The 27,785-nt window shown below is 39.8% G+C and overlaps 1 protein-coding gene across 3 annotated transcripts; it reads right to left on the bottom strand.

Moving 5' to 3' along the window:
- Positions 1 to 806: 806 nt before the first annotated feature.
- TRA2A (transformer 2 alpha homolog) lies at positions 807 to 27,785 on the bottom strand. Of its 3 annotated transcripts, none has more exons than XM_026677989.2 (8): positions 27,599 to 27,785; positions 17,760 to 17,893; positions 13,823 to 13,991; positions 12,614 to 12,802; positions 8,502 to 8,617; positions 7,016 to 7,150; positions 3,441 to 3,508; positions 807 to 1,607 (listed from the first exon to the last, which is right to left on the bottom strand). In XM_026677989.2, the coding sequence occupies exons 1-8, from the start codon at positions 27,632 to 27,634 to the stop codon at positions 1,597 to 1,599; spliced, it is 858 nt and encodes a 285-aa protein (XP_026533774.1). In that variant the 5' UTR covers positions 27,635 to 27,785; the 3' UTR covers positions 807 to 1,596. The 3 variants fall into 3 exon arrangements, with proteins under 3 accessions (XP_026533774.1, XP_026533775.1, XP_087803041.1); XM_026677990.2 differs by having other exon boundaries at positions 13,832 to 13,991; XM_087946915.1 differs by lacking the exon at positions 7,016 to 7,150 and having other exon boundaries at positions 1,220 to 1,607; positions 27,599 to 27,765.

Here is a 27,785-nt window from a genome sequence, read left to right as displayed (position 1 = left end):
GGCAGACACATATTTTCCCTCCAAAAGGTCAAAAGGGAAGAACTATGGGGAAAACAAGTTCTTGGAGGAGTGGGGGCATGTTAGCAAGATAGAAACATAGAAGGAATGCAGTTATCAAAACTGCTATGGCAATGCAACTATTTCTTTTTATGAAGACAATAACTCTTTCTTGAGGATAGTAGCAGTAGATGGTTGGGGAAGTAACTTGAGATTTTCTAATTATTAATATTAATGCTTATATCATCTATACCTTTGTGTGACTATTAACTTCTCCTTTCCTGAAATGTACTACAATCCAAGGACTTCAGAGTGCAACCCTATCTTCTCTTCCATTGTAACTACTGAACAGCAAGTTTATTGCATTACAGTATGGCAGTCCTTTCATTATAGCTATAGCACAGGGTTTTCCATAAATGAAAAATTAGGGGAAAAAACAAAACAAATGACTGCATTTAAATCTCTAATTACAGAAAGGTAGGGTTTTTTCCCGAGTTAGGGGACCTGCACTTTTTCTCTATTTTTTTCCTTGTAACATATTTGCATGTATAATTAAACCTTTAATAATGTAGAAAATGATAAGGATCATATTCTTAAATCCACTTTCACGGGCTGAATTTTAAGATCTTAATTCTTGTATTGTTTTTCAGTTCAGTGTGTATTCAAGTGATTTTTCCTTGGAATGTAAAGATAGACACAAGCAGTTTGCCTTCAGCTTATCAACATATCTAATTATTTGTTACTTTGAATTATCTATTCCGTTTTAAATCTAAAAATTCTTAACAAATGATATAAATACTGAACAACTGCATTTGTACAATTTAAATTTATTTTGAGAAGTCAAATAATTACAATTTCAGATACTACTACTAAATAGAACCTGCTTCATCTTAATTTCTGTTTCATACAGAGGTGTGTGAACAAATCAAATATTTCTTATTCAGTCAGTTAGGCTTATCCTGATTATGGGATAATAAAAATAGGAGGAATACTTTGCGGGTCAGCCTGGTATTTAAAACAAATTTTATTTTCCTGTCAGCAGCACTGGGATTATTTTACAAAAGCCCATTAAAGTAAGTGTGTCGGGTAGAAGTTTTTCTTCTCGCCTCGGAGGGATTCCAGTCCAATATTGTTTTAATTATTAAACTGAAAATACAGGAAAATTCTGGCTTCAGATTACATACCAAAATTGTGTTAAAATGAAACAAACTGGACAAGAGGATTTTTTTAAACCATAAAGATGAGAGTTTTTTTTATTGAAAATATGACATGCAAGCATTAGCACATATCAGTTCTTTCTCCATGAGAGTCAACAAAAATCCACTTGTTTGAAAAACAAATGCATGAATTACAAAATATTTTACCACTCTTAGATTCCCATTAATTTTTGTTTAAAGATATTTAAGTACATAAAACTACAACAATTACACCTGGAATATTACAGTAAGAAGAGATGAAAATGGGTATTTCAAAAGAAAATACATCTTAACCAGGAACATTTTAATTGGATACAGGATAATGGCAGGGAACCGACAGGAAAAGCTAGGATCGGAACATGCTGTTGAAAAATGGTATTTGCTCTGTAACTAACTTCTCTTCTTAATAACGTCCTGAAAGAAAGAAAAAAAATGCATATAAATTCATACCTTCACGAATCAGCTCATATACCGTGTTTCTCCAACAATACGGCCTCCACCAATAGGAAGCCCCACCATGTTTTATTGGCATAAAATCAAATTAAGCCCCTCCCCCCAAATTAAGCCCCATATTAAACATGCGAAATGGGGGGGGAAGCGGGGGGGGGCTTGCCGTTAGGAAGTACTTTTGTTGCATGCCCGGATATGGTGCTACCTGCATTGGTGGGGCACTTCATATCGGGAGACCTCCCACCGTTGCTTCTTCCTTCTCCCTTGCTGCCCCTTCTCCCTTGCTGCCGCGGCGTTAGAGCAGCCACGTGCGGTCAGTCAGGGCTCCTCCCTGCAACCGGAGCCCTGAGGAGACACTTGGCTTCAGGCGCTCCCGTCTTCCCTTTGCTTTCGAAGGTAAAGCGAATTATTTTACAAAGCCTCCCCTGCCCGAGAGGGCAGCCCAGCCCACTTGGGGAGGCTAATTTCCGGGGCCTCTTCCGTTCCTCCCGACCTCCCTACACTGCACGCCTCTGGCGCGCGGTCCCTTCAGCCCAGCGAGCTCTTCCACCTCAAAGAAAGGCCAGGCGGGCGGCTGCGGGCAGCAGCAGCGGGTCTGAGCCGCTCACAGCGGAAACAGCCACCACCCGTAGCCCGGCGCGGGAGAGCGAGCGAGGTTAGCGCCCGCCAGCCCGTCCTTCCTGCCTTTGGAGGCACCTGCACCGAGCGCCTCCGCGGCTCGGTTTCCCCTACGGCGGGCCCTCCTTTCGTGAGGGGGCTGCGGGGAATGCGCTCGCCCGAGAGGATCTCTCCTCTCTCTTCCCGCAAGGTCAGCGTCTGCGCTGCAGAGGAGAGGGCTGCAGCCGGTTCTCCTGCTTGCTGAGAGGTGAGGAAGCGCGGCTCGCCCGGGTGAGATTTGAGAACGAGGGGCAGGAAGAGGCACACACACCCGCGGCTCGCTTTCCCAGCTCTGCCCAGCATTTACGGCTCTGGCGCGGCCCTGGCAGGCAGCGGCGCCTCCCGCCGGACCCTCCGCTCATCCTGCCAGGGCCGCGCCAGAGCCGTAAGGGCTGGGCAAAGCTGGGAAAGTGAGCCGCGGGTGTGCGTGCCTCCTGCTGCCCCTCGTTCCCAAATCTCCCCGGGCTGGCGGGCGCTAACCTCGCTAGTTCTCCCTGCGTCGGGCTACGGGTGGTGGCTGTTTCCGCTGCGGCGGCTCAGACCCGCTGCTCCTGCTCCGAGCCGCCCGCCTGGCCTTTCTTTGAGGTGGAAGAGCTCGCTGGGCTGCCAAGGCGACTGGCGCGCCAGAGGCGCGCAGCATAGGAGGTCAGGGAGGAACGCAGAGGCCCCTGGGTAGCCTCCCACGTGGGTTGGCTGCCCTCTCGGGCAGGGGAGGCTTTGTAAAATAATCGCTTTACCTTCGAAAGCAAAGGGAAGACGGGAGCGCCTGAAGCTGCGTGTCTCCTCGGGCCCGGTTGCAGGAGGAGCCCTGACTGGCCGTGACGTGGCTGCGCCAAACGCCATGCGGCAAGGGAGAAGGGAAAGCAACGGTGGCCCAACCCGAAGGTCTCCCGAATATCCAAGCTGTCGCGCCCGCCCACCCACCCGAGGATGCAAGGGGATTAAATCACCCCAAAAGCGTCCTAGCCGTTTTTTGGGGTCAAAAAAAAATAAGGCCCGGCCTTATTATGTGAGAAACACGGTATTAATTTAGTTGTCTCTGAAAGGAGAGTATATTGTATTAGCATTTCCTATGCTGTTCTTAAAATATCTCACTATATTAAGATTATGCATTTTTACAATTAATATAATTACGCTTACTTGGACTGTAGGAACGAGATCTTGATCTTGATCTGTAACGACTATAATATGGTGAAGGTGATCGCCTCCTTTGAAAGAAAATGCAAAGTATTTCTGTTGACAGTGGCTCATTTCCATATTCATACATTTTAGCAGTTCACATTAATATACGTTAAATTGAGGTTTGAAGATATTAATTGAAAAACTGTTTGTAGGGTTTATAATATGAAAAAACAGAATTAAATTTTATACAGATAATCCTTTATCTGTATAATTTATAATCATTCATTTAGTGACCATTTGAAGTTAAAACAGCACTGAGAAAAGTGACACGGCCCCTTTTCATACTTATGACTGTTGCAACGTCCCCATGATCAAGTGATCAAAATTTGGATGCCTAGTAACTGACATGTATTTTATGCCAGTTACAATGCCCTGGATCATGAGATCAAGTTTTGCGACGTTCTGACAAGCAAAGTCAATGGAAAAGCTGGATTTGCTTAATAATCATGTTACTAATTTAAGAACTAGTTAATTCACTTAAAAACTATGGTAAGAAAGGTAGTAAAGGTAGTAAAATGAAGCAAAACCCTCTTTAACAACTATGATGCAAATTTTTTAGTCAATTGTGGTTGTAAGTTGATTACACATACACAGGTAATCCATTTCACTTACTTATTACCTCCATCAGTGACCATTCATATGCAGTGTTCTCACAATCACATAACTGCAATTTGAGCATTTTGCAACTGGCGCACATTTACGGTGGCTGAAGCAGCCAGTGGTCACGTGAATGCCATTTGTGACTTTTATAGTCAACTTCGAACAAGTAAGGTCAATGGGGAAGGCAGCAGGAAGTTGTGGTCATGTGATCTGCTAAACAATTGCAGTGGAACTGAAGTTGTTAAGTCCAGTATTGTCATGTGATATTTTCACTTGGGAACTGAAAATCAATTAAAGACAGAGTTGCCGTTCCCAAAAACGGTTAGTAGTGGGAACTACCTATATTGGTTTATATAACAGCTGTAGACTGCTTAGCACAAATGTACATTCTACTTTTAAATAACTTCCCAACATGCAGGTCATAATGATCAGAAGTTTTGTGTAAAAGTTTCAAATTGCCCTATTCGTCATCCAAGCACTTCCTAGGATATTTTCTTCCCGAACAAATTTTCTTCCATTTCCATTTTATTATTTATTTCTCACACTGTATATCTTTCCTTTGATTTTAAAGTGATTCAATTATACTGATGAAAGAATATTACAATAAATAGTATTAACTATTTTGTCACACTCTAATTAAGCCTTTACACTGAACTGTAATTCAATAATCTCTGCCAATATTTTTTCTTTTCTTTTTTAAATGTCAGGCAGCATCAAGGCATCTATGGAAAATTTAAAACTGCATGGGAACTGCATGGGACTCCCTATTTATTTTGCCTTTTTCATGGGATACAAACAAGATAATCTCATCCTGATCTATTTTTTTCCTAAAAAAAAATAATACAAGAGCATGCAATGATAGAAGACGCCCCACTTATTTTATTTTTTTAGACAATAATTAACGGACTATGCTTGACTGTTTGTTTTCTACTAAGAAACAAAGAATATTCCTTGTTAGAAAATGCATATGCTATTACCAGTTTGGATTTTAAAAGTGATAACAAAGGAAAATAGTTTATATATCTGTTGGGTATAAAATAAGATGGTCACCTTTCCCTCAACCCAAATTACAAAGTTTCATCATTTTTTATGAAATATTCATTTCATAAAATATTCATTATTATGCTGTCTGTTTTCACACTAGCTATTTTATTTAATTGCTTTTATTATGGTATCCTGAGTATTTTCATAATATTCATTATATCATACTAATATCAGCCAATAAAATGGCTAAAACATTATTTGTTTCTATTTACTTAAAACATAATACAAATGAAAAACCATGTAATGTATGAGCAGTAACTTGGACTACCGATCCACTATCGGGCAAACTGTATAAATGGATGCAATTCAATAATATTGTTAACCTCTATAGGAAGGGTTCATTGATCAAGACTACACAGCTGCAATTCTTGCAATCCAAAAACTGTTGCTCCCAAAATGGTTATCACTTCCAGGACTATATCAAGTGGCTTCAGTATAGAAAGGTGACATGGTAGATTGGCATTCTTTCCCAGAGCTAATCTCAAAGATTACTTTTGAGAAACAGAACTAGGTGATCTGCCAAATGGCCATCCTATACAGAGGCTGATTTATGACATCCTGATATAAGCGTCATTTTGGGAATGACTGCAATTCTTGCAATTTGAGAACTGGGGCTACTTCCAAAATGGCACGCACCTCCAAGATGGTATGAAATGACCTCTGCATAGATTTATAGCTTTCTGTTGTGGCCTGGTGGCAGCTAGTGAAACTAGCAGCAGAATCAGACAGTGAGGAGGTTGGGGAGGAACATGGGCCAGTCCTGGAGGCTGAGGAAGGCTTGGACAAGGGCTTTGAGTCAGAGGGCAGGCTGGCAGTTATCAGCTGCCTTCAAAGCGGGGGAGCAGCTGGAGCTGGTTCCCAGCCTGCACATGCGTAGAGCTGCCAAAAGAAAAGAACAATTTATTTTCTTTTGGCAGCTGTTGACGTGAGAGTAAGGCCACAGGTGAATGGTGAAACACGGTGAAGGCCCCTCCCATAGGGATTAAAAGAGGAGAAAAAGGGGAGTGGGCTTTTGCAGGAAACAATTCGTTCTGTTCACTGCAGCAGTGTGAAGAGCTGTCTCTGCATCTCAGAGACTCTGTGCCAAGCTTTTCCTTGTCAGCATTGCATTTGAAAATATTTACTTAGCAGCTCTCCAGACTAGATAAGATCTATATTCCTAATTAGACCCTTGAAAGATTGTTTGCCAGGCCTTTGGCTGAATGTGAATGCAAGAAAGACCCCTTCGTTTAATAAAAGGGGTTTTTCAGGGTCAAAAGGTTTGCTTAGTGCTTTTTGGAGAAGCCTAGGTCAGAACACTTTCAACATAATTTGTCTGACCTCTCTCTTTTCCTCTCCCCCCACCGGCTGAAAGGCTTATGGAAAAATGTTCTGTGCATCCCTTCCCCACAATAACCCTGTGAGCTGGGAAAGAAAATGAGTGTCTGGCTTAAGGTCACCTAACTGGCTTTCATGGCTAACACGGGGCTTGAATTCAGTTTCCTGCTTACTGGCTTGGTGCCCTAACCATTAGACCACACTGGCTCTCTAGAAGTTGAAGCATTCTGAAAGAAGGAATGAGCTAAAATTCTTCCAACCTAATGTGCAGGATTGTTCAACACTGGAACGTTTAATTGCAGTTACATTTAAATGCAGTTATTGCTGCTCAATGGAAACAGCCATTATAGAAATAATAAATAAATGAAGAGGTATAATTCCCTCCCCCAACTGCTTTATAATTAGATTCTCTATGTAATTTTAGGATGCATGGAGAACAGATAATGTCTTAGGTCATACTTATGCAGAAATACTGAACATTCAAAAAGCTTCACAATCTTTTAAGCATTACTATAATTTATTGCTTGGATTAAAAGTTTTCCATAACTTCCACATATAATTTTAATACTTACCTGTAGCGATAATCATATTCTTCATATCTGTCATATCCTCTGTCGTATCCTCTGTCATAATAAGAATCACGGCGACGGCCAGTTCCTCCTCCTCCTCCTCCTCCTCCCCCTCCACCTCCTCCTCCGCCTCCACTGCTATTTTTTTTTTTAAAAAAAAGAGAATTCAGACAAGTTATGCTGAAAGCTATACATCTGTTTAAGATTTTGTCTCAAGGATGAAGACAATACTTCTAATGAAGGAACTGAATATTCATAGTAGACTTAATTTCAGCCATTATTCAAACTGGCATCAGATTGAAAATCATTTACAAAATGTATTCAAGTCTTATCCTAAGCTCGGGAAAGAAATGAATAAATATGCTTCAGGAAGTTTTTAAAGCAAGTTTTCAACTCGTTAAATGATATGTGGTCATTCCTCGGTTTGTATACATTCTGTTCATTGAGTTCTGTTCATTGAGTTATTCTGAAGCCGATGGCACAATGGTTAGAATACAGTATTGCAGGCTAATTCTGCCCACAGCCTGGAATTCAATCCTAATCGGACGAAGGTTGACTCAGCCATCTATCCTTCTGAGGTCATTAAAATGAGGACCCAGATTGCTGGAGGCAATATGCTGATGACACTTTAAACTGCACAGAGAGTGCTGTAAAGCACTATGGGGTGGTAGATAAGTCCAAGTGCTATTGATATACTGTCCAGTGTTGTAAGACTGGGGCCATTTAACAAATACAGTAATCTCTGGAGCTCTTGGTTGGATATAGGGAAAGGAAGAATGTAATTTTCTGGCAGTTGGCAAATAGAAAACTGTTCATGACATGCTTTAATGTTCAATTCCAGGATGCTATAAACAAAAAATACAGTATGTTGTTTACTTGGTAGGTAGGCCTTGTACATGTGTATTAAGAAAACTGAAGCCAATCATTAGGGAGCAATACTGTTCATGGCCTGTCCTGAATTGAAAGCTTCTTAATTGAATTAGGTTCTGAGCTACTTCTCAAGAAAAGCTTCAAAAATGTGTACCACTATTGTTTCCATAGTAATTTTAAAAATATTTATTTATTCTTCAGGAAATACTCAGTACAGATGACAATTCCACCTATTTCTGGAGCTCCAGGACCAAAACATAAAAGGGAACATATGGGCTTGTTTGGAGTTCCATTGGTTTTCTATGTCTATAGCATAATATTGGAAATTATTTGTTATGTTGTATTGGAAGCCAATCTTTTGAAACCTACTGATGGAACACTCTAGTGAGACGGATTGTTTTTAGTTTGAATAAGCAAGTTTACTCCTATTCACTGGGCTCCAAGATCTCACTTAAAATGCCAGCCATAGGATACATTTGTAGAAACAATAAGAGTGAAATAAAGCAGTCATTAGATTAGAACATGTGTAAAGGAACTGACCATTTCACTTAAAGTCCCATGGCAAATGCATTTCTCATAGTAACAGGATTAAGACAATATTGAAATAAAAATATCTTACTGAGTTGGTCTGCCCATATAGATGCCTGGGGTGGGTGTGTGTGCTCTCTTTGTGATAGAGTAATCTACTCTGATTCTTCTACCATCCAGTTCCATTCCATTTGCATGTTCCATTGCCTACAAGAAAGATTTAAAAAAATATAACCCCCTTATGTCTGTATCTAGTAATCTACAAATTAACTTCCATTTGTTTTGACCGGCACGTTGTTGCAGGAGACATTCGTCCTGTTTTCTTCCGCTCCCGGCCTGGCTCATGGAGAAGTATAATGCTGATCCGGCCCTCAAAGAAATCCAGTTTGACAACCCTGTTCTAGAAGAACTGGGTATAATTGAGATTTCAATGATAGCTCTTCTAGAAGAGATCCCAGTTATCTTTTAATCTATATAAACATTATTAAAATTCTACATATAAAATAAACATAAAAACACAAACACACAAAAATTTAATCCTACAAATACAAAACTAAACATATAACTTAAAAACACCCCATGTACAACTTCTGCTTTCATGTTCCTCTTATATCTTCTGTCTTTACTTTCTTCATAGATCCTTTAACCCTCTCTTATTCTTTTGCAGAACAGACTTCCGTTTATGTGACTTTTCAATTAGTATCTTTTTAAACATGCTGCATTGTGGTGGTTATGTTAAAAAAACCCTCAAATGTAGTAGAAAGAAGTAAAAAGGTCAGAAAAATAAAATCTGAACTGAATGCACAAATATTGAAAAATATCACAATTTACTAAAATATACGACAACTGCAAGAACAAATTTGGCACAATATTGGAAAAGAGAAGCTTTGCCTACATCAGATGAAAAAAATAAAAAAGGATAATATGTAGGAATGACAATTTGTATTACATATACTTAATGGAAAGCTAATTAAATTTAAGTAAAGATGGCTCCCATATATATTCCACACTGCGTAGTAAGTCAAATGTAGTCTTTTTAAAAACATGACAAGAATGTGTCTCTGGAATGTTTTCCCATTTTGCTTCTTTTATTTTACGGGTATCTATTTTCACTATTTAACATAAACTTTTTCCTGTGTATTTTACTATTGTAACAATAAAAATATCTTTTAAAATGTGTTTAATATACATGAGACTGCTTTTACATTAGGCTCCATTCCAATCAGAGATGTTGAAATATGCTGTTACTGCTGCTTTATATCAAGTGACTAAATTATTTTTCAAAAGATTCTCAATGATGTACTTAGCTTAAGAATCAAATAATATGATTATGTTAAGACATTTAAAAATTGATAATTTCCATTAATGAGGAAAATGCATGCTTGCTATCAAATATTTTGTTAGAAAGTTAATGTCATTCCATAGAGAATTACTGCTTCTATATCATGACATCAGAATGTTTACTCAGAATATCCTTGCATAAGACAGAATTGCCCTATTGTACAATGATAATGGAGAATTTAGGATTAAATTGACAGAAGCTAACTCTGTATTATTTATAGCTTGAAACAAAGTAACAGGAAAACTGAATATTCAATATATCCCTATTTAATGTTTTTAAAATCACATTAATTGTAGACTATACTGCCACCTAGTGTTTTTTTAATTCCACATAAATGTTTCCATTTTATTATGTTATAAAGCATAATAAAGCATACATTGTATTGTTTCAATACATTGATGTCTGCATAATGTGTTTAAAGTTATTCTTTTATTTTGATAGCTTAGAATACTAAGAATGGAAAAAAATAATCTATCAATGTTAATTCCAATTTTGGTATTAACTCTACAAATATAATTTTTTTCATTCAAGTAAGTTTATTTCGATTTCTGTTTTTATTGTATGAATCTTTCCCCCACAGAAATGTTACTAAAATTCAAATTATAGTAAAATGAATATTATTCATAAAAACACATATCACAAGAATCAGAATCGTGAAAGTGATGCACCATAAACTCTGGAGTATTTAGATTTATTTATGATATGCAAAACTTCAACTGCTTTTACTTCAATCTAAAAGCAACCTCAAACTTGATTTGATACTAACATAATTCTTAGCTCTAAGGATTTAACTCATGCACTATAGTGTCAATGGAAAGATAAAGCAGAATATTAAAGCAGGAATCAAACTGTCTCAACTGAATAAATAACTGAATCTTTTAAAATTTCATATAGAACAAATTATGTCTAATCAATTGATAGGTTTACCATATATCTCTTTTTTCAAAAGTTGTCCAACTAGCGTTAGATTTTAACCATACTTTTTATACATTTTTTGTAGATTTTAACTATAGGTTAAAGATAATTTTATGAGCAAGATCATATATGCATGTAATTTCTTCCTAATTTTTCCAAAAGAACTTAGCAATAATAAACATACTTTTTCTAGATGAATTCAGCTCCTGGATGATTAATATTTATTTCCTCATAATAAAAAAGGAACTTGTTATTGCTTGCTTCTTTTTTAAGCCCTCCCCATAGCTCTGACTTTTCTGGTAATTCCATGCAAATTACTAAATCTGCTTAACTGTTTGAGATCAACAAGGATTAGCTGGATGCTGCTACCTAATTGGATTAGCAGTATGAAATATTTGGTTTAAAATGAAGTTGCTGAGCTATGGATTTATACCCTGAGTTAGCAGTGTAATAGCTATAACATTTTTTAATATTACAAACAGGCCAAGTTCACACAAACCTTTAATTTTTCACCTATAAATAATAAACAATATTATTGTTTATTATTTAACATTGGTTAAATTTTATTATTTAAAGTTTATTATTTAACATTGGTAATAGGGTTAACATTGCGCCAAGATAAAGCTACACGAGGCGCTATTTGTTTTTGTGCAAAATATGTATTTTGTTCTGATATTGCATTAGTGAGCGCCGCGGTGGCTCATGTGGGTAAGACACTGGCTTTGTGCACCACTGAGGTTGGCAGCTTGATGGTTCGATTCCCATAAGTAAATAAATCGCGCAGGAACAAGAAAGGAGCCTCCCCCAAATGCCTACAAGACATTCAGGCATCCTGCAGGTAAAGATAACACCGCCGGAAAAAATTTCTTTCAGAGAAGCAATCAACCACCTCGGTGATCTCTGGCTAACATGTGCCATATACTAAATAAAATAAAATTGCATTAGTACTCCCTGCTTAAATACATTAACATACCCTATCAGCCCCAACCAAGCTCAGAGAAAACCATGAAAGTATTCTATAATTTTCCTAACACTCATATCTAGTTTCCCCTTAGCATTAACCTATGGATTTCTAATTTTAAGATATACCTACATCAATAACACCTGTTATTGATTTCAAACATACATATTAGGCCCTTCACTTATAACTAACCTATATCTTTACTTTTCATTCACAGAATCAGATACTTGGTCAGATCTATTTCTCTTAATCTCAAATATATGCAGGTAGTCGAGCTAGGTCCACAATTGAGACTAGAATTTTACAACTTTTTTTGCCATATTTGTTAAGTGAATCACTGCAGTTGTTAAATTAGTAACACGGTTGTTAAGTAAATCTGGCTTCACTACTGACTTTGTTGGTCAGAAGGTCACAAAAGATGATTACATGACCACAGGACACTGCAACCATCATTAATATGAACTAGTTGTCAAGCATCCAAATGTAATTATGTAACCATGTGGATACTGCAACAGTCATAAGTATTAAAAATTGTCATGTCACTTTTTTCAGCACTGTTATAATTTTGAACTAAATTAACTGTTGTCAGGGACTATTGTATTTTTGTCATTTAATTCATGCTGTTCATAATTTGTTACTGAGAAATTCCCAGAGATATTGGTCTGCACTGCACATCATGTTACCAATTATTCAAGACTTTCAAATTACACGTTTATAAAGAAAAGATGCAAAGTTATGAATTTGCGCTACATAGAATAATATTCCTTGCTAATAAGATGCACTGGTCAATATTGGCACATATTGGTCAGAATGTCAACATCAAAATCAAAGCCTACTTTTATCCCAAGCACGTCATCAAAAGAAGCTATTTATTTCATTATATATGTGATTACAGAAATTATCTCATTATTTATCAGGTAATTTCAAAGACAACCTTTGCACACAAAAAAAAAAAACCCTGCTAATTTCAGATTATTTTTTTTACCTCTTTAGAATCGTCTATTCTTTCAAAGTAAACAAATGCAAATCCTCTTGATCGCCCAGTTCGTTGATCGTACACCACGTTGACTCCACTCAATGGCCCATAACGGGAAAAGACTTCTCGAAGATCTCTCTCAGTAGTATATAAACTGAGGCCAAACACTCCAAGACACGTATTAGGATCTGGATTAGCCTAAAATGTACAAAGATAAAATATTTAGTATCTTCTTATTGACAGTTAAACCAGTTACAGGCAGTCCTTGACTCATGACCACAATTGAACCCCAAATTTCCCTTGCTAAGCAAAACAGTTAAGTGAGTTTTGTCCCATTTTATGATTTTTCTTGCTACTGTTGTAGTTGTAGAGTTAGTAACACAATTGTTAAGTGAATCAGATTTTCCCATTGACTTCATTTGTCAAAGATTGCAGGTGATCACATGACACCAGGATCACTGCAACTGTCATAAATACATGCTAGCCAAACATCTAAATTTTGATCACATGCTCACAGGGATGCTGCAATGGTTATGTGACAAATGGTCATAAATCACTTTTTCGAGTGTCACTGTTAATGACTTCAGTCACTAAACAAATGAGTGTCAACTGAGGGTGGCTGTACTTCAGCCCCAGAAATAGTGATAGTAAAATATTTCAAGAAGCTGCATACTAAGTAGCATATAAAAGAAACAGAAATATTCTGTTTAATGCATCAAATATCTTTAAAAAGATGTTTTCATTAAAATTATTAGAGGCACACAAAAGGAATCTACTGTGGAGCGAGATATGTATCAATCATCATGTATCATGAAGTTCTGATTTTAAACAAGTTATCCTGTAATTTAAATTATGCTATTTAAATAATAAGGAAAGGCTTTATACTTGTATTCTCCATGGCCAATCCAATTCTCAAGAGAAATATTAGTATAATTTTTCAGCAGAAACTTCAGAAGCAAGTTGCTTTGATTTCTTAACTCTTTCCACCCAGCTACCACTAATCCATACTTTATTGCAAACAAGAGGACTAAAGAACAAGTTTAACGAACAAAACACACATTTTTTTTTTGGGGGGGACTTCTGGTAGCTAAGATGAATGTAACTTTGCTTATAAAGCAGAAAATGTAAAAATTTAGCTTTTTTTCTTGACTGTAGAAACTTTATTGTAGCCAGCCGACTTAAATTGATAAAAAAATAATAATATTCCTACAAGCTTACACTACATACTCTGCTGCCAGTGTGCCTTCTTCGGTTAGACATAGGAGAGTGGCTTCGGCTCCTTCGACGCCGATATTCTGGGGTATATGATTTACTTCGTGATCGCCGCCTGTGAGAATGGGATCTAGAGCGAGTGTATCGCCTATGAGAATGTCTTCTGGATCTAGATCTTTAAATAGTAAAAATAAAGTTCCATATAAAAACTGCAATAAGCCATCAAAATTAATATTAAAAGATATTAATAATAATTTAAAACAACTGAAAACATTTATATAACTGATAAAATTTAAGACAATTCAAAACTTATGGGCAACTTATGGAATAAGATCTGTACCTGACATGCTGTTAACATGTTGGAGTTACATATCAAAGAAATGTCTCAAAGAAATTCTAACCCTTACCTATCCTAAAACAGATTTGTTAATTGTTTTTAAAGGCAAAGAAATGAAGTAATACTACAGGTCTTAATATTCGAAACTGGAACAGTAAACTATAGAAAGATCCCCAAAACTGCATGACCACTGCCACCCTATTCAAGAAAGTGTGAAACAAGAAAAAATTTGTGTATTTTTATTTGGGACCCAATTTAGAATAGAATTCTTTATTGGCCAAGTGTGGTTGGACACACAAGGAATTTGTCTTGGTGCAAATACTGTCAGTATACATAAAAGAAAAGATACAATCGTCAAGAATCATAAGGTACAACACTTAATGATAGTCATAGGGTACAATAAGCAATCAAGGAAAGACTAGGAAAGTCATTATAGATCATAAGGATACAAGCGACAAAGTTAGTCATACAGTCACAAGTGGGAGGGGATGGGTGATAAGGATTGATGAGCAGATTAATAGTAATAGTAGTGCAGATTTTGTAAATAGTTGAATAGTGTTGAGGGAATTATTTGTTTAGCAGAGTGATGGCTTTTGGGAAAACACTGTTCTTGTGTCTAGTTGTTCGGGTGTGCAGTGCTCTATAGCAGGGGTCCCCAACCACCGGGCCGCGGACCGGTACCAGGCCGTGGAGCGCACTCTACCGGGCCGCAAAGAATTTTTTTTTTTTAAAAAAATGGCGGCTTTCATCACCTTCGGTGAATGCTGCTGAGATCGGGGATCAAGGACACAAATGAAAGAAGGGAGGGAGGAAGCAACCGAAGCCTGTCCTCCTCTCTGGGTCAGCTCTCTCAGTCGCTCTCTCGCTCCTCCACCAGCCCAGGAAGAAACTGCTTCAAAGAAGCGGGGGCTTTCCTGTCGCCGCGCCTCCGAGCGCCCATTTCTCCCCACCCCCACCCCGTCCGCCCGCCCGCCCGCGCGGGTTCAACCCAGTGCTCCGTTCTGCCTGCCTGCCTTCGTTAATGGTTGAATCGGAACAGCTTCGGCTGAGTAAAGAGGCGAATAGTTATTATTCTCAGCCAAGCTGCTCCCAAACAACCAGAAACTAAGGCAGGCAGGCAGGCAGGCAAACGGGACACTGTGGATTGAGCGCGCGCGCGGGCGGGGATGAAACGGGCGCTTCGGAATAGCTGCGGCGACAGGAAAAGCCCCCGCTTCTTTGAAGCAGTTTCTTCCTGGGCTGGTGGAGCAGCGAGAGAGCGAAGCCTCCTTCTCTTCTCTCCCCGGTCCTTGCAAAAATTTTCTGCTTGAAACCGGTCCCTGGTACAAAAAAGGTTGGGGACCACTGCTCTATAGCATTGTTTTGAGGGAAGGAGTTGAAACAGTTTGTGTCCGGGATGTGAGAGGTCTGTAAATATTTTCACGGCCCTCTTTGACTCGTGCAGTATACAGGTCTTCGATTGAAGGCAGGTGGGTAGTAATCGTTTTTTCTGCAGTCTTAATTATCCTCTGAAGTCTGTGTCTGTCCTGTTGGGTGCAGAACCAAACCAGATAGTTATAGAAGTGCAGATGACAGACTCAATAATTCCTCTGTAGAACTGTATCAGCAGCTCCTTGGGCAGTTTGAGCTTTCTGAGTTGGCACAGAAAGAACATTTTGTTGTGCTTTTTTGATGACGTTTTTGATGTTAGGTGTCCATTTTAGGTCATGTGATATAGTAGAACCTAGAAATTTGAAGGTCTCTACTGTTGATACTGTGTTGTCTAGTACTGTAAGAGGTGGTAGTATGGGAGGGTTTCTCCTAAAATCTACCACCATTTCTACAGTTTTGAGTGTGTTCGGTTCCAGATTGTTCCGGTTACACCATGAGGCAAGTTGTACAACCTCCAGTCTTTATGCGGATTCGTCGTCTCGAATGAGACCAATCACTGTTGTGTCATCAGCAAACTTCAGTATTTTAACAGATGGATTGTTTGAGATGCAGTCATTGGTATATAACAAGTGGAGAAAGCACACAGCCTTGGGGGGGCCCTGTGCTAATTGTACAGGTATCAGATGTGATTCTGCCTAGCTTCACCTCCTGCTTCCTATCTGTTAAGAAGCTTATGATCCACTTACAAGTGTGTTCAGGTACTGCTAGTTGGTTTAATTTACTTAGAAGAATGTCTGGAATGATGGTATTGAATGCTGAACTGAAGTCTACAAAGAGGACCCTTGCATAGTATTTGGGGAATTAAGGTGTTGTCAGATGTAATGCAGAGCCATATTAACAGCATCATCTGTTGATCTATTTGCTCGGTATGCAAACTGCATGGGATCTAACAGCGGATCCATGATGATATTCAGATGGGACAGCACAAGCCTTTCAAAGATTTTAATAACTACAAATGTTAGAGCAACTGGTCTGTAGTCATTCAGTTCCTTGATGGAGGGCTTCTTTGGCACTAGGATGATAGTAAGGATTTGAAACAGGAAAGAACATAGCACATCTCTAGTGATCTATTGAAGATTTGGGTGAAGATGGGGGACAATTAGTCTGTGCAGACTTTTAAGCAAGGAGTTATCTTGTCTGGCCCTGGTGCTTTTCCTGGTTTTTGTCTGTGAAATAGATCTTGTACTTATTTTTAGTGATCACCAGAGGTTATGAACCCAATGGGTTGGGGCCAGTTGTAGGAGGCTTGGCTGCTGTTGGTGTGTTTGAGATGGGGGTTGTGGAGATAGGTGGCTGCAGTTTCCTTTCAAACCTGCAGTAAAACATATTCAGGTCATCTGCTAGTTGTTGATTTCCTTCTGCCTGGGAAGGTGGTTTGCTGTACCAAGTGATGTTTTTAAGAGTTTTCCACATGTTTGCTGGTTCATTTATTGAGAACTGATTCCTTAACTTTTCAGAGTAGCTTCTTTTTGCTGCTCTGATCTCTCTTGTTAGTATGTTTCTGGCCTGGTTGTATAGCATTGTCACCTTTTCTGTAGGCTTCCTCTTTGGAACGACGTAGCTGCTTAAGTTTAGCTGTGAACCAAGGTTTATTGTTACTATATATTTGCAGGTTCCTTGTTGGTACACATAAGTCTTCACAGAAGCTGACATATGTTACAGTATCTGTGAGCTCATCTAGGTCTGCAGAGATATCTTCAAAAACATTCCAATCAGTGCAATCAAGACTAGCCCGGAGCTTCAACTTTGCCTCATCAGACCAAGTCCTCACTGATTTAATTGTTGGTTTCATGGTTTGTTTCATTTGTCATGGAAATCTCTTAATTTCTGTTCAAATAGTGTTTATATATTCTTATAGGAATATTTTCATATTTTCATAACTACATGAAGCAATGAATTTAAATGGATTACTTGTATTTCTACATTTGCATGTGTACACTTACATATTGTTAAAGCACATCACAATTTCTTGAAAACAGTACACATTAATGCACAGTACAACTGTTCAGATGGGTTCTACAATGTCATAATTTGCTATATGATACTTATAAAGTTTCTGGGCATTTTCCAAGCCCTGACAAAAATCTTAGTTCTATAATATCTAAATTTTCCAGTAAAAAATCCAACAAAGTGTTCAAATCAAGTTTAACATACTCAAGTTTTTAATAAACATACCTGGATTTTGATCTTGATCGAGAGTGTGATTCAGAATGTTTAGAAGCTCTTGATGGGCTACGAGATCCTGACCTGCTCTCAGATTTTGCACGAGCAGGACTCCCAGCTGGAGATTTTGACTGGGAGCGTGATGCCTACCAAAAGAAGCAGTATTACAAATGGTATTGGTTGCACAAATGCCTACCTTCTTATGTTAAAAGTAACTATATTTTATTGATTGTGCCTGAAAAATAAATGGTTAGGCAATACCATCCAGGGTATTGGTTCTCTTTAACCCACTTTTAACATTGTACAATTTCCTTAAATAATTCCCTACATGAACCAAATGACCAATGTTCTATTAACTAAGTAATCATGCAAATTCATCTATAACTTGATCATACAGACACTGGAACATAAGCCATACATTTACTTAACCTAGGACCCATTCATTCTTCCAGATTCTTTTAATGCTACTTCACTCTTGCTTTCTACTTTTCTTCATTCTTCATTGAGTTTTTCATTTTTCATACTTCGTGTATTCTTCCCCAATTCAAACAATTCATTATAGCCTTAAAAATATTCAAGTGCTTCTATCTGACCAATCTTCTGTTCAATTTTTTCCCCCATTCAATTTTAATTTTCTGATCTTTAACATTTTTCATTAGCCTTCTTTTATCTTGATTTATCTTCCACATTCTTGGAAAAAACTCTTCCATTTCTTCACGAACATTAACCTTAATGGAAAAAGAACATTTAGTATATTTAAGCATGTGGGGATTATAAAACCCTGCTGGATGTTCAGAATTTTATCTACTAAAATGGAATAACCAGCAGGTGAAATGCAAATAACTAGTTTATAAAAGCAATTTTAAAAATCTTTTAACTGATATAATCATATAGGCTCTAGTAATGAGTCCGCTGATTCCTTTGCAGTGTTTCCCAAATATTGTTACACCTATTCTGCTCCCTAAGTTCGATAAATTTCAAGTCTGTAATATTTATATATATTTATATTTATATACATGTACACACACATACACACAAATACATTCTTAAATACACACTTGCCAGAGATTTAAAAAGTGAAGTAGACCTCTAGGCAAAGATTCAAAGAGTTACAATGGCATATCCGCTAACACAAATACAAATAATGTGTCTTAACTCCTGTTTTTTTAAACAGAAAGATTGCACAACTTATTATAAATTTGATTCTAAAATACCTATTAAGTGCTGGTTGTTCAAGTTCCAAATTTGTACTGAAAATGCAAATTTGATTTCCTTCTTTGGATCTTAGCCATACCTTTGATATATAAATCCCATTATTCATGTCTATCATTGTGATTATTTTATTCAAGTTTCAAATATTTGTACAGTAAAATAAAAGCAAAGCTAAACTACTAATATCAGTATGGTTTAATAGGTCTGCTAATGGATTAACCACCTGATTTGATGTCTACTTTGTACTCCATCAGAAGTGTATCAGGCAAGGCAAATATAGAAAGAGCAAACTTTGTGTATGTATATGTATCTAAAGGAGGTAATCATTTGTTCTCCCAAACTAAAGTACTAAGCAGGGATTACTTCAATTTAATTCAAAAGCTGATCTCAAAAAGACCCATTTTCCCCAGGTTAAAAATGTTCATTTTGTTTTTCTAATTTCAGATCTTTTTCCTATCATTTTAAAAATACTGAATGAAGTTGAAAAAAATCTCAAACATTTTGCACTTTTAGCAAGGATATGCACATATTTGGTGCCTTTTGCAAAATTCAGCTTTTATGTATTTCTCTATAGTATTTTTCCACAATTAAATATCATGTAATCTAACTACTTGCAGAAAAACTTCTAAAAACTAAAGATTTTTAATGGGGGAAGAATGGGTAAAAAATACAACATTGGAAAATACATAAGACCATAGATAATGGTAGATAGCTTATTACAAGGAACTGCAGATAGTTCTCAACTTATCACAATTGAGCCAAAAAAATTGTGCTGAGACATTTGTTAAGAGAATTTTGCCCCGGACCTTTTTTAACATAGTTGCTCAGTAAATCACCATAATTGTTAAGTTAATGATATGATTGTTAAATGAATCTAGCTTCCCCATTGACTTTGCTTGTCAGGTTACAAAAGCTTATTACATGACCCAGGGCCACTGCAACTGTCAGAAATACGAGTCAGTTGCCAAGTATCTGAATTTTGATCACATGATCATGGAAATACTATAACAATCTACCGTATTTTTTGCACTATAAGACACAGCCACCCTACCAAAAGTGGGTGGAAATGTCTGTGCGTCTTATAGGGGGAATATTGTGGCAGTGGGGTTGAGGTTGGTGCACCGCCGCCAGGGAACGCTGGAGCCGTCACTGCCAAGCAGCTGATTGGCAGTTGGATCGGCCACCCAGAATATCGTCAATCAGTTGTTCTATGCGGCAGAGATCACTACAGCCGTCACCTATTGCTACCCACTCGTTTGCCACCAATGAGTGGTGGTGGCCGGCAGTGGTTCCAGTGGTTCCTGGCAGCGGCAGCGGCTCAACTGAGTTGACGGATGCTGGGCGCAATGGAGGGAGAGGGATCTTGGAGTCTTAGTGGACAACCAGCTAAATATGGACAGCCAGCAGTGTGCAGCAGCAGCCAAAAAAGCTAATGCAATCCTAAATTGTATTAACAGAGGAATACAATCAAGATCAAGGGAAGTACTAATACCACTCTATAAAGCCTTAGTAAGACCACACCTAGAGTATTGCATCCAGTTTTGTTCACCACATTATGAAAAAGATGTTGAGACTCTAGAAAAAGTACAGAGAAGAGCAACCAGGGTGATTAGGGGACTGGAGACTAAGGCATACGAAGAATGGTTACAGGAACTGGGCATGGCTAGTCTAGTGAAGAGAAGGACCAGGGGAGACGTGATAGAGGTCTTCCAATATTTGAGGGGCTGCCACAGGGAGGAAGGGATCAAGCTATTTTCTAAAGCGCCTGTAGGACAGACAAGGAATAATGGATGGAAACTGAACAAGGAGAGATTTAACCTGGAAATAAGGAGAAACTTTCTGACAGTGGAAATCAACCAATGGAACAACTTGTCCTCGGAAGTTGTGGGAGCGCCATCACTTGAGACTTTCAAGAAGAGTGGAGCACTGATGAATCACATGCTGGGGCTCTGATAACGTACTGAAGCTGACCAGGCTATCTGCTGTCAGGACGCTAGCCAGATGAATACTGGATGGATGCTGGGAGGCAGACGTAGATTTTTTTATTGTTTTCCTCCTCTAAAGGTAATCTTATGGTCCAGAAAAATACAGTAAGTTACTTTTTTCGGTGCTGTTTAACTTCAAACACTCACAAAATAAGTCAAGGATTACTTGTACTACTTTTTGACGTATACTAAACAAATGGTTGTAAGGATCTGGGTTGGTCACCAGGACCAGAAGTTTTATCTTCCGAGCTTTTGGACTCAGAAGGAGTCCATTCCAGGGAACTTCTCTCCAGCCAGAAAATGGACCCCAGAATGAGTTTGACAGCTCTGGTCCTAGTGACTGACCCAGTTTGGATCCTGCAACATTACCCCGGGTCACATTTATTTGCCTTCATTTATGAATCTGTTATAAGTTAAGGACTACCTGTACTAATATTTGAAAAACAGCTTCTGATTCAAGCTGCCTGAATAGCAACTCATAATTCTATAAAATGCCAACTGAAATCATCTTATAATTTACCAATTTTAATTTACCATGTTAGATAATTTTAAGGAATATTTATTTCTAAATACTGCCTATAAAACAAATTATAGATTACTTGCTCAATTGGACTTATTCATAGAGATTACTTGCATTGTTACATGACTAAGATTTCACAGACAGCAGTTTATTAACACCGATGGAGACACATAAATGTAGCATTTTACTAGCACTGTTAATTTTAATATTAATTTTAAAATCTCAATTTCTGTACTATATTATTGATAATCTGTACTTGAATAGAAAACTCAGATGTAAATCAAATACGCAATATGCGGTATTATAATTCTAGTCTGAGAGCGTTTGGGGTTATTGTTAAAGCTCATGACTACAAATTAGGGACTGTGAGTTCTAGTCCTGCCCTGGACATAAACCACTTTTGAAAAACCTTTGTAAGAAAACTGCAGGGACTTGTCCGGGCAGTTTTTGAGAAATGGGCACAACTGAATAGAAGGGGAAAAATTACATATCCAAGGCTCACTATCAACACTTAAGTAAGACAACAAAATAGCTATATTGAAGTATTTTTAAACCTATTCATGTAGGTTTAAATTTACATAATTAATGATTGATATAAATGCCTATTTAGGCATATAAATTTCTAAGTTTAGCACAACTTTGGAAAGAGCAGACAATTAAGCTGAATTGCCATTATGCTATTTCCACTTAAATCTTTTCAAAAGTATATCTTCACCAAGTGTCACAACTTCTGTATCATTCATATAAATGATCTAATTTAAATATATACATTGCACAACTGTATTGGTCATTTTAGAACAGAAAACAATAAATTACATTAAAAAATATATGTATCAGTGATATGGTACTTCATTTTTTTGCCTTCTCCCCACCCTGAATATGGGGACTTTATCCTGGTTTGAAGGTCCCCTTTCAGTTAAGCTTGATTCCAGGTGAACTTATTAACATATCAAGGATGGGGAGAAAGCAATCAAACTATATGATTTTGTACTGTCATTTTCTGGATATTTTTCCCAATTTCCAGATCTATTTATATGCTCTTGGAATTTCCTAGTAACCCACTTATCTTTGCAAACGTTTTGAAATTAACTAAGGTCAACATCAAAAACGTACTAATATTATAAGGCAACCCTATTTCACAAATAATCCTTGCATTTATATCATTACTGCATTCTGTCCAACTCGCAACTGGCTCACTTTTCTGACAGGTTGCAGTGTTCTGTAATTTATATTTTTTGTCAGAAGCATGTTTTCTTGGATAGTTTTTGGCAAAAATGCCAACAGGAATGCACTGACTCCCTTTAATGACTGCTGCATGAAAGGTCATAAAATTGAGTCAATCATATGGGTGCCTCAACTTATGCCTGCTATTATTTACAATGGAAATTCCAGGCTCAAAATTTCTGTTGCTAAGTGAGTTTTAGCCCATTTAAAACTTTTCTTGCCAGTTATTAAGTGAATCACTGCAGTTGGTAAGTTAGTAACAAGGTTGTGAAGTGAAACTGATTTATTTCCCCATTGATTTTGATTGTCAGAAGATTTCAAAAGGTGAACACATGACCCCTGGAAACTGCAACCATCATAAATATGAGTCAGTTGCCAAGCATCTGAATTTTGATCATGTGATCATGGGGATGCTGCAATGATCTTACGTGTGAAAAAAATCACTTTTTTCAATAACATTGTAATTTTGAACTGACACTAAATGAACTGCTGTAAATTGAGGACTATTTGTATATTGGCATTGGTCGCACTTTTTGATGATCTCTGGCAGGAGCGGGATGGGGGTAGGGCATCCATCCTTGCTCCACTGGACCTCTCGGTAGCTTTCGATACTATTGACCACGGGGTTCTCCTGGGGTGGCTTGAGGGGATGGTTGTGGGAGGCCTTGTGCTGTCCTGGTTCACTTCCTTCCTCTGCGGCCGCTCTCAGTCAATATTAATAGGAGGGGAGAGATCCAGCCCATGCCTACTGCTTTACAAGGTTCCTCAAGGCTCAGTACTCTCTCTGCTCCTGTTCAATGTTTATATGAAGCCACTGGGTGAGATCATCCATCACCATGGACTGAGGTATCACCAATATGCTAATTCAGCTGTATGTCTCGACCTGTGGTGAGTTAAGTGTTGCTGTATCCTCCCCCTCGCAGTGCCTGGAGGCTGTTAGGGGCTGGATGGGGAGCAACAGGTTGAAACTAAACCCTTGCAAGACTGGGTGGCTCTGGGTTTGGGGTTCACTGGGCCAGGGAGAATTGCCACCTTTGGTCTTGAATGGGGTGGCACTTCTCCAAACAGACCCTGTGCATAATCTAGGGATTTTCCTGGAGTCATGGCTCCTGCTTCAACAGCAGGTGGCAGTCATGGCCTGGAGGGTCTTTGCACAACTGCAGGTTGTGCACTAGTTACATCCTTTCCTGGACCAACAGTCCCGACTCAGTCACTCATGCTCTAGTCCAGGGGTGGGCAAACTACGGCCCGCGGGCCACATCCGGCCCGTTGGTCTGTCCAATCCGGCCCGCCCCTGAAAAAAAATCGATGGGCGTGGCGTATTGCCCTGTGCCACGTGGTCCCCAAAGCTGCAGGAGTGCGGAGCGCTCTCGGGGTAGGAAAGAAAAGAACTTTGCAAAGGCCTCGGCTGGGAGTTCGAAATCACCTTCGAGTGCGACCTTTCCAAGGTGAGTCCCCGCCGATCCCCTTTTTTCCGGGTTTCAGGCTTAAACTTTGCAAAGGCAAAGTTTGCAGGCTGGAGCGTCTTCCCGCCAAGGAGCGGGAGGGTTCCGCCCGGCGGGCGGGCGAGCTGCTTAAACTTTGCTCGGGCGGCACTTTAAAAGCCTGCTCCCAGCACCCGAGCAACTTCCCAGCAACTTTCGGCTTCCTTTTTCCTCACGGGCGCTCACGCCTGGCCCCGAGCCGCGCGGCGGAGGGAAACCCGGAGCGCCGCCGGGTCGCCTCCTCAAGCAGCCTGCCCGCCCGCCGGGCGGAACCCTGCCGCTCCTCGGCGGGAAGACACTCCGCCTGCAAACTTTGCCTGTGCAAAGTTTAAGCCTGGAAGCCCCGGAAACCCGAGCAACTTCCCAGCAACTTGCGGCTTCCTTTTTCCTCGCGGGCACTCGCGCCTGGCCCCAAGGCACGCGGCGGAGGGGAAGCCTGGCAGGCGGGTGGGCGGGCTGCTTGGAGGAGGCTCCGGGCTTCCCCTCCGCCAGGCGCGAGCGCCTGCGAGTTAAAAGGAAGCCGAAAGTTGCTGGGAAGTTGCTCGGGTTTCCGGAGCTTCCAGGCTTAAACTTTGCAAAGGCAAAGTTTGCAGGCTGGAGCGTCTTCTCGCCGAGGAGTGGGAAGGGTTCCGCCTGGCGGGCGGGCGGGCTGCTTAAACTTTGCTCGGGTGGCACTTTAAAAGCCTGCTCCCAGCACCCGAGCAACTTCCCAGCAACTTTCGGCTTCCTTTTAACTCGCTGGCACTCGCACCTGGCCCCGAGCCGCACGGGCGGAGAGGCGACCTGGCGGTGCTCCGGCAGCAGCAACAGGCAGTTCCGCCCGGGCTCCGCTCAGATGTCCGGCTGGGGCTGTCAGGAGTTGCTACCACCGGCACAGCTCACGCGGCTCCAGTCCCGTTGCCTTGGGAAGGAAAAGGCAAAACCAGGAGCCGCTGAGCCTGAGCCTCCGGTGCAGCTGCTCCCATTGCAAAGCACCGCGCGGCTCTTCCTTTTTGCCTTTCCCTTCCCGAGGCAATGCGGGACTGGAGCCACGCGGAGCCGCGCCGGCGGTAGCAACTCCTGACTCAGGGGCCTCCGAGGGGAGGGGAAGGAGGAGAAGGGGGGGAGGGTGGGGGGGGCAATTCCCAAAAAATCTTGTGCTGACCCGGCCCGTCTGTCAAATTTTAAAAATCAATGCGGCCCCCGAGCCAAAAAGTTTGCCCACCCCTGCTCTAGTCACTTCACGTCTTGACTATTGCAATGCGCTCTACATGGGGCTGCTCATGAAGAGGATCCAGAAGCTCTAGTTGGTGCAAAATGCAGTGGCCCTTATGGTTTTGTGCAGACCCTGGTGTGCACATGTATTCTCTCTCCTGCAGGAGCTGCATTGTTGCCAATTTGCTTCCGGGTGCAATTCAAGGTGCTGGTTGTCACCTTTAAAGCCCTTCATGGTTTGGGACCAGGTTATCTGAGGGAGTCTCTTGCTGGTCACATCTACCCAACCCAACAAAGTGGGGAGGCAGGGAATGCTGCGGGTCCCATCCCAGAGGGAGATATACCTGGTGGGAATATACCAGAAGGGTCTTCTCTATGGTGGCTCCCTCTCTCTGGAACATCACCCCCCTCCAAGATTAGAATGGCCCCCACTGTAATATCTTCCGGAAAGTGCTGAAGACCTGGTTCTGCCAGCGAGCCTGGAGAACCCAGAATGGGATAGAGCCCATTAAATGGCTTTGTGATCTGCTGTCATGGGGTGGATGGGGGGGGGGGTTAATTTTGTTACATTATACTTTATTAACTTATTTCATTCTTTTTGTTAGTTTTTATTGTGGTTTTATATTCTGTAAGCTATCTCAAGTTGCCATGGGTGAATAGGCAGCAATATAAATTTAATAAATAAATATGTCACCTGAATTAAGCCACAGTGCTAGCAGTTAGCTAATGCAGGACATTTTTTAATTAAGGGAACTGTATCTCAGCAAAACACACACACAAAAATGGTACTTCAATACTATAAGGAATTATTTTTAAGGTAACAAAGAGGATTCTATTGCACCCAAAGTCTTAATTTAATTATACTGGGCAATTTATTCTTTTACTACAACTACAATATACCTTTCTATCTTGCCTGGTTTAAAATTGTTTCATTTCTTTATAATTTTCAGCTGCTGCTTCAACATTAAGATAAGTGTTCCTGAACTTTTGCACAGAAAATCAAACAATAATCCTAAATACAGTAAAAACCTATCACAGCTTTACATTTAGATTTGTTGTTTTTCAAGATTTAAAATATAAGTGAGGATAATATGCTTTATGAAACATCATTATTAAATACAAATGAACATAAATTGTAAAGGCTGAAATATGATATTCTTATACAAGGATAAGATTTGTACTGAATCATATACTTCTATTACGATTTTTGAGAAAAGTAGTAACAAGATGTCAGTTTTTAAAAAATTTATAAGGTAGGATGGGAACGAATTTATCTCAAAGTTTTTTTATACTGTAATAGAACACACATACACACAAGCACACAAATCTAAATCTAAAAATACTGTTAACACTCTTCCCAGACAGCATTTTTAAAAGTATGCTACTATACTCTCTATATAAAATTTAAAAATCCCTTTCAATAATTAAATAATGGCCTAATTATTTAAGATAGTGTAACTGTAAACCTAGAATTGGAACTGTAGTAAATAGCTTCTAATGAACTCTTTTCATTATTACTGCCCACAATAATGCAGAAAATATCCACTAGTACCATACCTTAAATATCTTATCGTAACAAAATGTTGACTCTGTCTTCTGGTGTAAACCTAATAAATCATACTGGAAGCTTAACAGCGTTTTTACCTGGAAAAATCCTGACGCCATTTTCATCATATTATTAGAAACGATCCTCAACTCTCCCCCAGGAAAAGGGGCTTTTTTACAGCCGGCCCTCCCGATTTTCTCTTTCTTCCCACCAGCCTTGCATACCTTCTGGGGAGGGGATGTTATTTGTTATAGTGAAAAGGGGGGGGGATTTAAAGCGATCGGGAATGAAATAACTTTCATAATGGCAAAAAACAAAAAAAAGGGACAGGGCAAACGGTTAAAAACGGGAAGGGGTGCTAGAACCCAAACCCATTAAAGGGGTGAGGGATGGTGCCAAGAGGAGTCGGGATCACGGTTTGTTAAGTCCGAGGATCCTTGATCCGGAAGAAGGTTAAAGCAGGACCGATTCGAAACAGCCAACGAGAGCGCGGTCCCTGCGGGCGGGATGCAGCGTAGCCCCACCTCGGAAGAAGGAACCATTTTGGTAATGAACAACGATGACTCCACCCGTTCAGCGTCCGATTCGGAGGATCCTTTCCCTCCCCCGCTTCGCCCACTTCTCGCCCTCAGGGCCAGGCCAGGCCTCCGACACCTCGGCCCGAACAGAAACCGCTCACTACTCACCCTCCCCTCGAAGTTATTCTCCTCCACGTCGCTCATGCTGGCGCGTATCTAAGGCGGCAGGTGGCCGGACAAGCGGGAATCCAAGAGAACGAGCCCCGACTATCTCCTGCCACCGCCTCCAATTACCTAAGTTCTACGACGTAGCGACGGCAACGCAAAATGGCGCTTCAGTCTGCGCCCGACACTC

This window comes from Notechis scutatus, chromosome Z (assembly GCF_049901735.1).
Source record: "Notechis scutatus isolate UNSWTSFEM ecotype Mainland chromosome Z, rNotScu1.2, whole genome shotgun sequence".
In the NCBI taxonomy this organism is placed as follows: domain Eukaryota; kingdom Metazoa; phylum Chordata; class Lepidosauria; order Squamata; family Elapidae; genus Notechis; species Notechis scutatus.
The sequence above is the reverse complement of the archived record's forward strand: the minus strand, read 5'-3'. Positions and strand labels throughout refer to the sequence as shown.

Coding starts and splice junctions, on each gene's coding strand:
- TRA2A (XM_026677989.2), bottom strand. CDS start 27,634: ATGAGCGACGTGGAGGAGAATAACTTCGAGGGGAGG. Junction 12,803..13,822: donor CTGGCAGCAGAGTATGTAGT/GTAAGCTTGTAG, acceptor TGTACATTTTAG/GCTAATCCAGATCCTAATAC. Junction 3,509..7,015: donor GAATATGATTATCGCTACAG/GTAAGTATTAAA, acceptor TTTCTTTCAAAG/GAGGCGATCACCTTCACCAT.